Source organism: Haliotis cracherodii, unplaced genomic scaffold (assembly GCF_022045235.1).
Source record: "Haliotis cracherodii isolate W230 unplaced genomic scaffold, xgHalCrac1.p SCAF_10, whole genome shotgun sequence".
Taxonomy (NCBI): Eukaryota; Metazoa; Mollusca; class Gastropoda; order Lepetellida; family Haliotidae; genus Haliotis; species Haliotis cracherodii.
In genome coordinates this window covers 48,536,258-48,552,475 of record NW_027266265.1, presented here as the reverse complement: position 1 = coordinate 48,552,475, position 16,218 = coordinate 48,536,258, and the positions used below count along the sequence as shown (strand labels likewise).

General features: G+C 40.9%; 2 protein-coding genes across 4 annotated transcripts in view; one reads left to right on the top strand and one right to left on the bottom strand.

Moving 5' to 3' along the window:
• Positions 1-16,218, top strand: part of LOC139454470 (RAB11-binding protein RELCH homolog) — a 190,794-nt gene that overhangs the window by 60,395 nt on the left and 114,181 nt on the right. The window lies entirely within an intron of this gene.
• The window catches only part of LOC139454471 (galanin receptor 2a-like), a 66,923-nt gene continuing 55,619 nt past the window's right edge, over positions 4,915-16,218 (bottom strand). For both annotated transcript variants that reach the window (XM_071236195.1, XM_071236196.1), the window contains exon 2: positions 4,915-6,365. In XM_071236195.1, coding sequence (XP_071092296.1) covers positions 5,155-6,365 — 1,211 coding nt within the window. In that variant the 3' untranslated portion in view covers positions 4,915-5,154. The remainder of the gene's footprint in view (positions 6,366-16,218) is intronic.

Sequence of the window (16,218 nt, the reverse complement as noted above, 5' to 3'; positions counted from 1 at the left end):
GTGTGGTATAAGACTTTTAACTCACTCACTTAAAGGCTTCCATTGTTGTGTTACTGTGTGGCATAAGACTTTCACTCACTCACTTGCAGGCTTCCATTGTTGTGTTACTGTGTGGTATAAGTCTTTCACTCACTCACTTGAAGGCTTCCATTGTTGTGTTACTGTGTGGTATAAGACTTTCACTCACTCATTTGAAGGCTTCCATTGTTGTGATACTGTGTGGTATAAGACTTTCACTCACTCATTTGATAGCTTCCATTGTTGTGTTACTGTGTGGTATAAGACTTTCACTCACTCACTTGAAGGTTTCCATTGTGTTACTGTGTGGTATGAGACTTTCACTCACTCACTTGAAGGCTTCAATTGTTGTGTTACTGTGTGGTATAAGACTTTCACTCACTCATTTGATAGCTTCCATTGTTGTGTTACTGTGTGGTATAAGACTTTCACTCACTCATTTGATAGCTTCCATTGTTGTGTTACTGTGTGGTATAAGACTTTCACTCACTCACTTGAAGGCTTCCATTGTTGTGTTACTGTGTGGTAACAGACTTTTACTCACTCACTTGAAGGCTTCCATTGTTGTGTTACTGTGTGGTAACAGACTTTTTCACTCACTCACTTGAAGGCTTCCATTGTTGTGATACTGTGTGGTATAAAACTTTCACTCACTCATTTGAAGGCTTCCATTGTTGTGTTACTGTGTGGTAACAGACTTTTTCACTCACTTGAAGGCTTCCATTGTTGTGTTACTGTGTGGTAACAGACTTTTTCACTCACTCACTTGAAGGCTTCCATTGTTGTGTTACTGTGTGGTATGCTGTTGCTTGCTTGTTAGAGGTGGTGTTGCAACACCATACTCACTCAAGTGTCTCCCGCCATGATATGGCAGGAACATTGCTAAAAGTGGCGTAAAATCACTCTCAGCCACTCACTCACTCTTGTGTTCCCCTGTCTTGATATGGCAGGAATATTGCTAAAAGTGGGGTAAAATCATTTTCAGCCACTCACTCACTCTGGTGTTCCCCAACCTTGATATGGCAGGAATATTGTTTAAAGTGGAGTAAAATCATATTAAGCCACTCACTCACTCTGGTGTTCCCCTGTCTTGATATGGCAGGAATATTGCTAAAAGTGGCCTAAAATCATATACAGTCACTCACTCACTCTGGTGTTCCCCGCCGTGATATGGCAGGAATATTGCTAAAAGTGGCCTAAAATCATATACAGTCACTCACTCACTTTGGTGTTCCCCGCTGTGATATGGCAGGAATATTGCTTAAAGTGGCGTAAAACCAGTATATGTCTTGAAGCAGTGACTGCTCAAATATTTCTGTCTTGAACAAAACTTGAACAAAACTCTCAATCCCGTAAGGAGTTGCTGTTGTTTGTGCAATCCCTTCTCTCAAGGCTCAACCACAACCTCCCATCACTGACAGAGCAATACCGTGGTCTGTAAGCAGTCTTTATTACACAGCAAAGTTATACATCATCTGCTCCCATCTATCTGTGACAGGGCAGTAATATTAATGCACATCTTGCGATGCCAGTCTGTGAATCTAATCTACAACAGATACATATATGTACAGCAGACGTCAACAGGTGGACAGATTAAGGATGTAGAATGTCCTTGACTTGATGAGAAAGAGCATGATTTGTACTGAACTGTTATCAAACTCATTAAATCTCAATATCATCATCATCAGCAGCAGCAGCAGCAGCAACAGCAGCAGCAGCTTAGTAGAGAATGAAGATGATCCTTGCTTGATTTGATAAAGTAATAAACTTTTATCAGGGCATGCTCCAAGGCTTTCTTGTCATGTCACATTCACAGCACATACAGCTTTCAGAAATAGAGACCATAGACGTATGCCGTGCCTGTTGAGATTAAGTGAATTGCCTATACAGAGTAATCTGGGCAGAAGAGGGGATATTGTTTATTCACAACGCTTTTGTCGGCTATGTAACAATGGTTGTATTGAGGACGAAGTCCATTTTGTGTTTGTCTGCCCGTTTTACGCATCATTAAGACAAAACTATATTCCTGTAAGATTCTGTAACAATCCATGTATTAATACTTTTAGCAATCTCTTAAATAGCCAAAATGACTATACTCAGAAATGTAGCTAAGTATGTGAAGGAAGCTCTATTATTACATACAAGGACCTAATATCGTACCCTTAGTATTGTTTTCAATGTAAATTGCCTCAATTGTGTGTTTTATATATATAACTGAAATGTACATGGGCCTATGGCTTCCCATACATGAATAAACACACATATATATATATATATATATATACATACAGGAAATAATAGCACTCATCACATGAAGCTCCTGATTTAAACAAAATAGACAGATTGTTTATAAAACAGTGGAAAAACTGTTGGCCTCAGCTTTTACACAAAGAGAAATTTTTTCAATGGATGAAAAAATGTCAAGTGGTTAAAACTATTTCTGTTTCACAACTAAAATCCTTGTGTTATCTTTTGTGTCGATGCCTTGAAGGCAAATTATGGAAGTCCAATCACTAACCTGGGGAGGAGTGAAGTGTGTAAGAAGTAAATGCTGTTATTCAAATCCAATAGCTACGTCTCCAAACCGTATGGTGACTTTCAGTGTCCTTGGTGTTTGCCAATTTTTGAGATGGTGCTTGCAGATTTCAAAGATTAGGGTGCACACATTAATTCAATGATGCATTGTAGACTAGCGAATGGCGCTCGCATGAATTAAGTATCAAAGTTAATTGACAGCCAGTTCCTGGAACTTGTTTGAAGTATTGAAACATCAACAGATAGATGTATGTGATCTCATGGTTAATGAAACTGTTACACACTAGGTCTTCATTATTGTGTAACTGTTTGAAGTATGAAAGTTTCAACAACATGCTCTTTTGTTCTACTCTCTGAGAGGGGGCATGGGTGGCCCACTCGTCTAAGGCGCCGTGATTTGCTGTGCAGAGTTGCGTCCCTTGGGAACGCCAGAAACCTATGATTGTGGGTTCGAATCCCGGTTCGCCCCAATTATGTTTCTAGGTTTGTCAGCACCATACCTGTACTCAGGGTTTCACCGAAGTGGTAAACGTCTTAGACCTGCCTCACTTCGGGCTTCCCTCCCACATCAAGCTGACACTTTTTTGTGATATAACTGGAATACTGTTAAAAGTGGCGTTAAACCCAACTCACTCACTCAGTCTACTCTCTGAGTGACACTTTTCAGAACCCCCTTTACTGAAGTCCTCTTACCTATCGTGACTTGAATGTCCATCTTTTAATTGATATTTATTGATATTGCAGGGTGCTTGCTTTTCATCACATGGAAACTTATGATCACAGTTATGAATCCCTGTACACCCTGAATATGTTTCCGTTTGTCAGCACCATACCATTCCGCGTGGGTTTCACCAAAATGGTAAACGTCTAAGACCTGCATCACTTTGGGCTTTACCCGACACCAAGCTGGCAAAATATTGTCTTGATATAACTAAGATAATGTTCAAAGTTGCATTAAACCGAACTCTTGCTCGCTCACACACACACTCACTCACTCACTCACTCACTCACTCACTCACTCAAAATTGACACTAGACCGCAAGCTTGAGTTAGTTTGTGTACCATTAAAGGTTTTTTGATGGCTTATAAAAATTCAGACTTTATAAGGGGTGTCCTTATATGTTATCACTATTCAGTAGATGTTTCAGGTAAGGTTGCAGCCCAACCTTTCCAGCCTTCAAACTATGTCTGTGTTGTATGGTTTGTTGAAGTAACGGAGTATCATATAAAGATTCTTTTGGTAATAGGCTCCGCCATTTTGTGTGGTGATCAGTTTCAGCTGACAAGTGCCCTGTCACATTTTGATTGAGGTCCACCTGAGTATGTAGATGTCTGTTTAACAGCCATCATCCTCACAACACATCCATTTGGAAATATTTCCACTGCATCCTCCAATCATGTGGCGTTGTATCTGGACACTACTGCTCACATCGGCTTCGTTTTAATTTTATTTGGTGAATTTGGGACACAACTTGACTTTCTGCATATAGAGTGAAAAATATGCACGGCTGTGTCATTGTCTTCATGTAGTGTGATGTTTGTACACAACATATAGATCTCACGGTTATATAGGGTGAAATCTCCACACACCGATGACCACCCAGTCACATAGAGTGAAATCTGCACACACTGATGGCCGCCCAGTCACATAGATTGAAATCTCCACACACAGATGACCACCCAGTCACATAGATTGAAATCTGCACACACAGATGACCAATAGAGTGAAATCTCCACACACCTATGACCACCCAGTCACATAGAGTGAAATCTCCACACACATATGACCAATAGAGTGAAATCTCCACACACGTATGACCAATAGAGTGAAATCTCCCCACACCGATGACCACCCAGTCACATAGATTGAAATCTCCACACACATATGACCATTAGAGTGAAATCTCCACACACTGATGACCACCCAGTCACATAGATTGAAATCTCCACACACTGATGACCACCCAGTCACATAGATTGAAATCTCCACACACTGATGACCACCCAGTCACATAGATTGAAATCTCAACACACCGATGACCACCCAGTCACATAGATTGAAATCTCCACACACCAATGACTACCCAGTCACATAGATTGAAATCTCAACACACAGATGACCACCCAGTCACATAGATTTAAATCTCCACACACTGATGGCCGCCCAGTCACATAGATTGAAATCTCCACACACTGATGGCCGCCCAGTCACATAGATTGAAATCTCCACACACTGATGGCCGCCCAGTCACATAGATTGAAATCTCCACACACCGATGACCACCCAGTCACATAGAGTGAAATCTCCACACACTGATGGCCACCCAGTCACATAGAGTGAAATCTCCTCACACTGATGACCACCCAGTCACATAGAGTGAAATCTCCATACCGATGACCACTAGAGTGAAACCCCAACATAATGATGAGCAATAGAGTGGAATCTGCACACACTGATGACCAGAGTCACATAAAAATCCCGCTCCCTCACATATATGCACAAAGTATAGTCTTCACACAACCATAGGAGGAGGAGGAGGAGGTAATGCTGGGGAGCCATGGAAGGAGAAACTGCAGGAAGCATCTTATCGCTGCGTCTGCTCACACAGCAGTTGTAACACCAGAACATGCATCCTCTGCTAGACCCTTCCTTTGTGAATAGGAAACACTATTTCTCACATTGTTACCATGCTGCATCAGTGGCTTGGCATCGTAGCGGTTTCCTGAGGTCAAGGTCACTCTGTCTCTTCGATGAAGCCCACGCCCAATACGACACACAAGTTGATAAATCTCATAGCGAAATCTTGTACAAGTGGCCATATATATGAAGAACTTTACGCTGAGGAACAAGTAAAACAGCATGTCCCATAGCGATCCGAGCAACATCATGACAGCCAACACACGGGACTCCAGAGCACAGGGAATGAGGACGATCCTTTGAGCAATGAGATAGTTGACGATAACCAGCAGGATCTTCATCGTTACCACGATCACATAGAACAAACAGATGACGATGAAAGTGACCCTCAACTGCTGGAGAGATTTCAAGTCCATGAAGTACTGTTCCAGTTTGACTTTGCAGGCATTGTCTGATTTTAGATATGAGGATATGGTTATGAAAAAACAAGCTGTGACGACCACAAGGGGGGCAATATGTCCAACTGCAAGGTTGATGAAGGGCCATATTTGGTCCCGGAAGTATTCTGAGAACTCTTCAATGTAGACACAGACTGTTACGATGTGGTCAGGAGTTTCTGCGTACTTTACGAGTCCGTAGGTCCAGAAGTAGTGCATGTTGAGACAAAGTAACAAAACTGTCGTCAGCAGCATCACAGCCTTGGCTCGTTCCCGTGTGCACATCTTATAGGTCAGATGTGGAAACTTTGAGGCGATGGTTAGCTCCACTGATGTTGCCACGACGATCCAGGGACTGAAGTGGAGGAAGAACTGGAAAATGAAAGGATAAACCTTGCAAACGGCACCAGAGGTCTCACTGATCTTTACGCTTAGGTTGATGTCGGACACGATCTCGAACCACTTGTTGCCGCAGTCGACGTAGAGGGTTACAAGGTCGATGAAGGAGAGGACGGTGAGATACAAGCATGTTGACCAGACATTCACACTCAGGTTATGCAGGTAGCGGATTGACGTCAGATTACCCACAGTTCCAATGAAGAGGATGATGGGATAGATGTAGCGCTTGATGATGTTGCTGACTTTGAGCTCTGATTGGTCCAGGTAGTCATCGCTGCAGTGGTTTTCATACAGGGCAGCGTAATCATTGTAGTCGGCCATACCAGAAGCATTGGTGCCTGAAACACGAGACAAATTGTAGATGTTTTTGTAAACATGTTTTGCAGTTTTTGCAGATGAAAGACTGTCATACGAAACGTGATGTGTAAATCAGATACAACTACAACACACTGATTATATATGGTATGATATTGTGATGTCCAATCTCAAATAGTGAAAAATGTTTCGTCATATATTGATGCTCATGATATCAATCACTGGATTGTCTGGTCCAGACTCGACTCGACAGACTGCCATCATATAGCTTGAATATTACAGAGTGTGGCGTAAAACAACAATCCAAAACAAAACAAAACAGTCAGGGAAACAAGTTTCTCATGTAATGACAACCACAGTGTTCCACACTCGTCACGATATGGCTGAAATATTGCAGATGTGACGTTAAATATTAACTCACTCACTCACAGTTTTCCACATACAGCCAGTCTCTCTTGGGGAGAGGGGCGGTCGGGTAGCCTAGTGGTTAAAGCTGTCATTCATGATGCTGATACTCCAGGTTTGATTCCTCACATGGGAACAAAATGTGAAACCCATTACCGGTATCCTTGACTGTGATTTGTTGAAAGAAAGCAGCATATTACCACTCACTCACTCACTCACTCACTCACTCACTCACTCACTCACTCACTCACATTCACTCACTCACTCACTCACCCACCCTCTCTCACTCACTCACTCTCACTCATTCACTCTCATTCACCCACCCACCCACCCACCCACCCACTCACTCACTCACTCACTCACTCACTCACTCACTCACTCACTCTTAAATATTGTGTCACACGACAGATCAACTTTCAAAAGTTCACCCAATATATGTATAAATTAGTTTTATGTATCCAAAGTCAAATAGGTTTTGGTGGGGGTAGCCTTGTTGTTATAGCGTTTGCTCTTCACACCAAAGTCCTGGGTTCTATTCTCCACATGGGTACAATGTGTTAAGCTGAATTATCGTGTTGATGCTTGAATATTGCTGAATGTGGCATTAAACCATACTCACGAACTCAATCACTCATAAAAGTCAGTTAGTTCAAATTGAAGCATCAGTATGACAAGATTGATAGCGTATGATTCTGAAATGTGGTGATCCAAGTAAGACCAGTCCTGCGATAAGGTTCATCAAACACTGTTTTACATAGTTCAGTGTCAACTAACAGAAGGTTAACATTGTAATGATATCATTACTTTTTGTAATTAGTCTTATCCAAATGACATGCAGTGTTTTCCAACTACTTTATTAAAAATGCAGAGATCGATCAACATTGCCAATTATATTCCACCCTCCTTTCAATCTTGTGATCTGCTAGTGACAAGTGTCATTAGGATATGTTCATGACTTAAGAAACTTTTGACAGGATATTTCTTCCCGAAAAACACCGAAACTGCAAGATTTATTTGGACCATTTTGGCTGCCATCAGTCAGTGTCCTAGAAAGGGAAAGTGTGTCATGCTGTCGGCATTTTGTATAAAAGGTCTCTATAATAAAAATAGAAAAAGCTCTGTTGTGTGGCATTATTGATTTGGCAGTCAACCGAGTAATATGATGACTAATGTGTAATTGGGTATTGAGTTTCACATTTGTCTGATGTTGATGTGTGTAGGTCATGTTTGTTTAAAATAGACCTGCTACTTTCACCTTTTGTGTTGTCAGTACCTTGCTGTCTCTTTGTCACCTTGTGAGAGGTAGACTTTCAAGTGGGACATGCTTGGAGGTTTTACTTTTGAATTATAGGACCTGCTTGGGGGTTTTACTTTTAAATTGTAGGACCTGCTTGGAGGTTTTACTTTTGAATTGTAGGATGTTCCTGGAGGTTTTACTTTTGAATTGTAGGACCTGCTTGGAGGTTTTACTTTTTAATGGGAGGACCTGCTTGGAGGTTTTACTTTTTAATGGGAGGACCTGCTTGGAGGTTTTACTTTTTAATGGGAGGACCTGCTTGGAGGTTTTACTTTTGCATTGTAGGACATGTTTGGAGATTTTACTTTTGATTTGTAAGACGTGCTTGGGGTTTTTACTTTAGAATTGTGAGACATGTTTGGAGGTTTCACTTTTGAATTGTAGGACCTGTAGGACCTGCTTTAAAAAATACTTCTTTGAGAACAACACAGTTACATTATTATATTGAATAGTCAACTTTATGTAGAAAATGTTTACATTAATAAGTTTCTGGTACCAAATCAGATCTTTTAATCCTTGAGACCTCTGTGTACCAAATCTCCATGGGCAGCAGGGTCAGGTGATCTTTCTGTCATAAGCCAGTCAGCATGGAGGCGAGCAAGTCATTATGTGCACCATATTTGATTTGTGTACTCTTAGGAACCTTAATGAGTCATTTGCCAGTGGACTGTGCTGATGAAATTAATAATATAATAATGCCAAATCATTTTAAAAAGTTGACATGTGATTAGCTCAAAACATCATGCACCTTCCAATTTGATTGGGCAGTCCCAAGTTTGCTCAGTTTTTACCTGACGTGACCTCATTTCTGAAGATCACGTCAGAATAAAATATTTCAAAGAAACTTTAAATTAAGCTCATCATGTGAATCACTGGATTTTCTGGTCCAGACTTGATTATTTACAGACCGCAGTCATATAGCTGGAATGTTGCTGAGTGTGGCGTTAAACATCAAATATACCAACAAACTTTCCATCTGTAGGAAGTAGGTATATTGTGTAAATGGTTGGGAAGAAATCAATTATTTAAAGGCTGTGATGTAGCTGGAATAATGCTGACAGTGACATAAAACAACATTCACTCACTCACTCAACTCACTATCTTTACTGTGAGTGAGTGAATATTGTTTTACGCTGCTTTTAGCAATATTCCAGCAATGTCACGACGGAGGACACCAGAAATAGGCTTCACACATTGTACCCATATGGGGAATCGAACCTGGGTCTTCGTCATTACGAGCCAACACTTTAACAACAAGGCTACCCCGCTGCCCCATCTTGACTGTGAGTCTTATCATATGTTCATTATTCTCTACAGATGTTTAAAGATGAAGATTTATAATTGACAAATATGAAAAGGTTGACGAGAAACATGTCATTGGGACGGGGCTATTCTGTTTGAAGAAAAGATATTAAAAGTTAAACCCATAAAAAGAAAAGCCCAATTTTAGATGAAAGTGTTTAAATGAATAATAAACATTGCTGTTTCATATTATTTCCATTTTGATAGTTTTGGGCTGCTTTATTAAAGTTGAATTTGACTTGGGGATACCGTCAGGAGCCTTTTTATTGTATTCAAAAGCAAAGCTTGATGCATTGCTAGCGAGAGGAAGAAATGACGGCAAGGTGATCACTATCAGCGGTGCCTTGTGGACTAGTGTAGCGTCTACTGTTACAGAACCATACCGGTGGGGCAGAATACGCTCACCTTTTCGAACACCTGGCATAATCACTATTTACCCTGTATGAGGTGGGGCAAGGGACATAGGAACACCTGGCATAATCAATATTTACCCTGTATGAGGTGGGGCAGGGGACATAGGAACACCTGGCATAATCACTATTTACCCTGTATGAGGTGGGGCAGGGGACATAGGAACACCTGGCATAATCACTATTTACCCTGTATGAGGTGGGGCAGGGGACTTAGGAACACCTGGCATAATCACTATTTACCTTGTATGAGGTGGGGCAGGGGACTTAGGAACACCTGGCATAATCACTATTTACCTTGTATGAGGTGGGGCAGGGGACTTAGGAACACCTGGCATAATCACTATTTACCCTGTATGAGATGGGGCAGGGGACATAGGGACACCTGGCATAATCACTATTTACCTTGTATGAGGTGGGGCAGGGGACATAGGAACACCTGGCATAATCACTATTTACCCTGTATGAGGTGGGGCAGGGGACATAGGGACACCTGGCATAATCACTATTTACCTTGTATGAGGTGGGGCAGGGGACATAGGAACACCTGGCATAATCACTATTTACCCTGTATGAGGTGGGGCAGGGGACTTAGGAACACCTGGCATAATCACTATTTACCCTGTATGAGGTGGGGCAGGGGACATAGGAACACCTGGCATAATCACTATTTACCCTGTATGAGGTGGGGCAGGGGACATAGGAACACCTGGCATAATCACTATTTACCCTGTATGAGGTGGGGCAGGGGACATAGGAACACCTGGCATAATCACTATTTACCCTGTATGAGGTGGGGCAGGGGACGTAGGAACACCTGGCATAATCACTATTTAACCTGTATGAGATGGGGCAGGGGACGTAGGAACACCTGGCATAATCACTATTTACCCTGTATGAGGTGGTTCAGGGGACATAGAAACACCTGGCATAATCACTATTTACCCTTTATGAGGTGGTTCAGGGGACATAGAAACACCTAGCATAATCACTATTTACCCTTTATGAGGTGGTTCAGGGGACATAGGAACACCTGGCATAATCACTATTTACCCTGTATGAGGTGGGGCAGGGGACATAGGAACACCTGGCATAATCACTATTTACCCTGTATGAGGTGGGGCAGGGGACATAGGAACACCTGGCATAATCACTATTTACCCTGTATGAGGTGGGGCAGGGGACGTAGGAACACCTGGCATAATCACTATTTAACCTGTATGAGATGGGGCAGGGGACGTAGGAACACCTGGCATAATCACTATTTACCCTGTATGAGGTGGTTCAGGGGACATAGAAACACCTAGCATAATCACTATTTACCCTTTATGAGGTGGGGCAGGGGACATAGAAACGGGGTTTATCCGTCTGTCTGCTTCTCAAAGGGGACACATTTTCTCATAACTATTTAAGATAGAGAAATTAAATTTTACACACTGATACTGCTGGTCATGATCTTAAATGGTTCGAAAATTGGTGTCGGAATTAATTTTTAAGTTAAGGCCCTTGCAACGTGCTTTTAAACTCAGTATTTAGTGTGTGTAATGGCGACAAGTTTTCTCAGAAACTACTGAAGTTACATGAATATGAAAGAGAGATACTTGTCAAGACTAAAATCGAAAAATTTGTGCAGAAAATTAGTTTTCGACAGAGTTATTGCCCTTGCTGCATGATTTTCAACTCGGTGCAGTACGTGTCTGCAATGGGAAGGTTTCTCAGAAACTACTGAAATAACATCAGTGAAACTTTGCAAGCTTATCAAAGAGATACTTATCAAGACTTAGTTCTTATTGGTGCCATTTATTATTTTTTTCCAAAGTTACTTCACTTGCTGCATTGTTTTAGATTTTGAGCATACACAGTTAACTAAGTTAACTTTGTTATCTTACAAAGTGCATTGTGTCAGAAATGACTTAAAATAGATAATCTTAGAGATACTTATCAAGACGTGTTTAAGACACCATTAATTTCACATTTAGTCACTTTTTTCTGATGACATAAAACGACCCAAGTGCCTATCTCTTCTTAACACTTAAAAGGACTCTTTTTTTATAGTCAATATTTTCTACAATATGAAAAACAAAATTCTAATGTGCCCTATGGTGGGGGATAGTGATAATGCAGTTTTCTTGTTGATGTTGATTCATAAACACATGCTGATGATAATGTCATACTCCCTCTGCTTTTGACAGAGATTTCAGTGAACCATCAATATAATTTTCACTGCTATGTTAGATAAGCTGTTTTGGCAGATCCTTAAGACTGATTATTCACTAGCGGTGATGTTTCATATTTATGCCATCATATCCCAATTGCGTGGATCGATGCTTATGATGTCAATCACTGGATTTTCTGGTCCATGCTCGATTATTTACAGACCACTGATAGGGACCTATAGTCTTGTACTGAATGTGTATTAAGAGATACACAGTATGTGTTTTTAAATTGTCAGTTGTTAGTGAGTATTTGATGCTTGGAAATTTCATTTGGAGCTGGGGGGCACGGGTGGCCCTGTCGTCTAGGGCTCAGCTGTGCAATGTGTAGAGTTGCGTCCCTTGGGCATGCCAGTAACCTATGATTATGGGTTTGAATACCGGTTCACCCGAGTTATGTTTCTACGTTTATGTTTCAGCACCATACCCGTGCTTGTGGGTTTTACCAAAATGGTAGACATCTAAGACCTACATCACTTCGGGCTTTCCTCCCACATTAAGTTGACAGGCCGTGATGTAAATGGCATACTGTTAAAAGCGGCGTTAAACCCAACTCACTCAGTCATTGTCTAAAGTGGGTATAATGCATCTGACATTCAGAAACTCAGGAAAGGTTTAATTAATATACATAAGGATAGTCTTAGTTTTGAATGCTCTGTTTTAGAGGATGAAGAACATGAGTTCTTGCACTGTCCCCAATATGATAATATACACTGTACATGTTTTTCTTCTAAAAGTGGCATTAAAACCATCTCACTCACTCACTCACTCACTCGCTCACACTCGATCACTCACACTCGCTCACTCCTCACTCACTCACTCACTCACTCATTCGCTCACACACTCATTTGTAACTGATGTCATCCTGAGGTAATGAATGGCAGATGCTTCATTGACAACTTAATCCAACTGGTTAAAAGAAAGCGGAGAACTATCAGCTAAAACAAAGCTATTAATCAGACACAAAACATGATGGATTTGGTGTTCATGTTGCTATGCCAAGTGATACGTTTTTCAAATCACACTCATTAGGCATTCATTTCATTTAAAATTAGCAATAAACTTCAAAATAAGTGAGTTATTGAAAACTCAAATCATATCTGTAAACATTGTTGTAACCTTGACATTATTATTGATGTAATAAATATGAAACGTCATCACCAGAAAATAATCAGTCTTGAAACAGATTCCTTTTAATGAAAAGAGCAGAATAGCAGTGAAAATTATGGAAATGGATCACTAAAAATCAATGATGACACCAGGTGTTCACAGAAAGGGCAAGCATGTCTGCCCAACACATGACACATGTTTAATCCACTGTTGACTTTATAGGGCATATGGTATGGTGTATTTTTCACCATGTTGCTGAAATATTGCCCATCTGTCATCAGAATAAACTGTTCAGATTAAGCTGGGGGCATGTTCACGCATTATTATTCTGGGAGCTGACGCCAAAAAGTAAGATTTGATGTGATCAGCATGAATTATTCTCGGGGGAATACCTGATACTAAATTGCATTTTGGAAAGTTGGGATAATGATCATGTTGAACCTCCCAGTGTGGTGACAGCTTACAGGTAACTTCCATGAGGGGAGCATTCCCTGTGGCTTCTGGCACACCACATAGCAGTTCTGAGCGAAAGCAACATGCCAAAAAATTAAACACTACCTCATCTTTATTATCATATGGTAATTTGTTTTTTTAGACAGTCTAAGGCAATGGCAGTCACTGCTTTGATATATACAATTATTTTGGCCAATGCACACACCAGCGCTTACACAACAAATACAGACGCATGCATGCACGCACACGCACGCACACGCACACGCACACGCAAACACACGCACACACACACTATCAAATGATCAGCCTCTCCTTGCACCTGCCTGATGAGACATTGTCATACGAAAATCTTTCACCGAGTGCCACATATTCGTTTGTATTTTAACACAAAGCGACAAAAGCCAATACTCCAATGATAAACAGCAAGATGCCAAAAAATTAAACACTACCTCATCTTTGTTATATGGTAATTTGTTTTTTTAGACAGTCTATGGCAGTAGAAGTCACTGCTTTGATATTTTCAATTATTTTGGCCAAAGCACATGCAACGTACGTTCGCACGCATGCACACACAGCCATCCAGCGGCAGGATCATTGTTTAATCTTCACTATACTGTGTGTGATAGTTCCCCAACCAGACAAGGCTTCTACCAATTCACAACTGATTATGACCATGGTGTAAACGGATCGGTTGTGTTGACATGACAGGCATTGCCTTCTTTTCCCTTCAATTTCATCACGGAATCCACAGCAATGATGCAGTCAACATGGATAATGGCATTCTCAAGCCATTATTTCACCATGGCTAATTTGTATCCTCGACAATTGCTTTAATACTGCGAGATTACAACCAACTCTGTAGAATTGTTCTCAGATGCACATTCATAACATCAAAGATACTTGAATTACTAGTCAACAAGGAACATTCATCACAATGGTTCACGTGACAGGTTTCAAAAGATTACAAGTTTCATCGTTTTACAAACTTGCATGGATTTTCTGGGTTTTTTCTGCCAAGCTCGGCTGCATCACTTGGTGTTTAGAGAAGGTTGGATCCAGAATTCAGGGATTTCATCCAGTGAATGGGCAGACACGACACAGCTTCAGTTAAGAAATTCTTGATCAAAGCCTGTTAAAGTAACTACAGTAATTTCAAAGAAAACTTTGTGTTGTTCACAACACAGTTCCCCTGAGGTAAGCCAGATGGATTATCTGATGGCTGTCCCACATGAACATAAAGGAAGTTTTCAGGTTTTCATGTCATGCAGGGATCTGAGTCATGAATATTTGATGCAATTTGTGTCCAAAATGTTCCGAATTATTTTACTATATCATACATCTCCAAGCCACAGGGCTGTTTAAAAAACTCTCTATGCGCTATTATTATAATAAGTAGTCATCTTAGTAGTATATACAGTCGCTTTGTTGAATGGGCCCTAAGGAGAAAGGTACAAATCTATATTCACTTGGTATTTAATCATAAAAGATTCTTTCGCATAAGTTCGGATTTTCTGGTGATGGTATTTTTCGTAAATGCAGTCATCATTACTATTTGATGGTGATATTCTCACATGCTATGATATAGTCGGAATTTTACAATCAACTCTGCTTCTAGCAGAGATTTCTTAAGAATGTGGAAACGGTTTTGTTGCTTTTAGTTATTTGAATCCTTTATTCTGTTTCATATGTTGAGAGAACATTTTGTCCATTGTCAACCAAATTAAGGTCAACAAGAAGACTTGATATTGAGCTCATATTTTGACAGACATTTCATGTTGCCTTTATTTCCTGACCAGTATAGCCCCACATTGTGGTCGGTGAATGGAGAATGGCAACATCAAAAGTAACCTTTTCTTGACAAATAATTGTTATGGTGTCTCACAGAAAAAACACATTTCTGACCGGAAATGAGAGGTTTGCTTTTCAGCCTTGAGGACACAGGACACTAGAGGTCGTTGCTTAACTGTTTAATTGAGGCGAGTGTACACTTGCTGTGGAAGCATGACAAATGTCAACCTTGTGTTGGAGAAGCCATAAAGAAATTACCAGAATTGTTGTCAGACAAAGTAGTTTGGCATCATCATGTTATGTATTGTATTATATATGATGGGTGAAACTTGACTTCCTGTACACAAGGTCAAGGGAACATAGAGTGAAGTACTAGAGAGCTCACCTGTACACAAGGTCAGGGGAAGATAGTAAAGTGAGCTCACCTGTACACAAGGTCATGGGAAGATGGAGTAAAGTGAGCTCACCTATACACAAGGTCATGGGAAGATAGTAAAGTGAGCTCACCTGTACTTAAGGTCAAGGGAAGATGGAGTGAAGTGAGCTCACCTGTACACAAGGTAATGGGACGATGGAGTGAAGTGAGCTCACCTGTACACAAGGTCATGGGAAGATGGAGTGAAGTGAGCTCACCTGTACACAAGGTAATGGGACGATGGAGTGAAGTGAGCTCACCTGTACACAAGGTCATGGGAAGATGGAGTGAAGTGAGCTCACCTGTACACAAGGTCATGGGAAGATGGAGTGAAGTGAGCTCCCCTGTACACAAGGTCATGGGAAGATGGAGTGGAGTGAGCTCACCTGTACACAAGGTCATGGGAAGATAGAGTGAAGTGAGCTCACCTGTACACAAGGTCATGGGAAGATAGTAAAGTGAGCTCACCTGTACTCAAGGTCA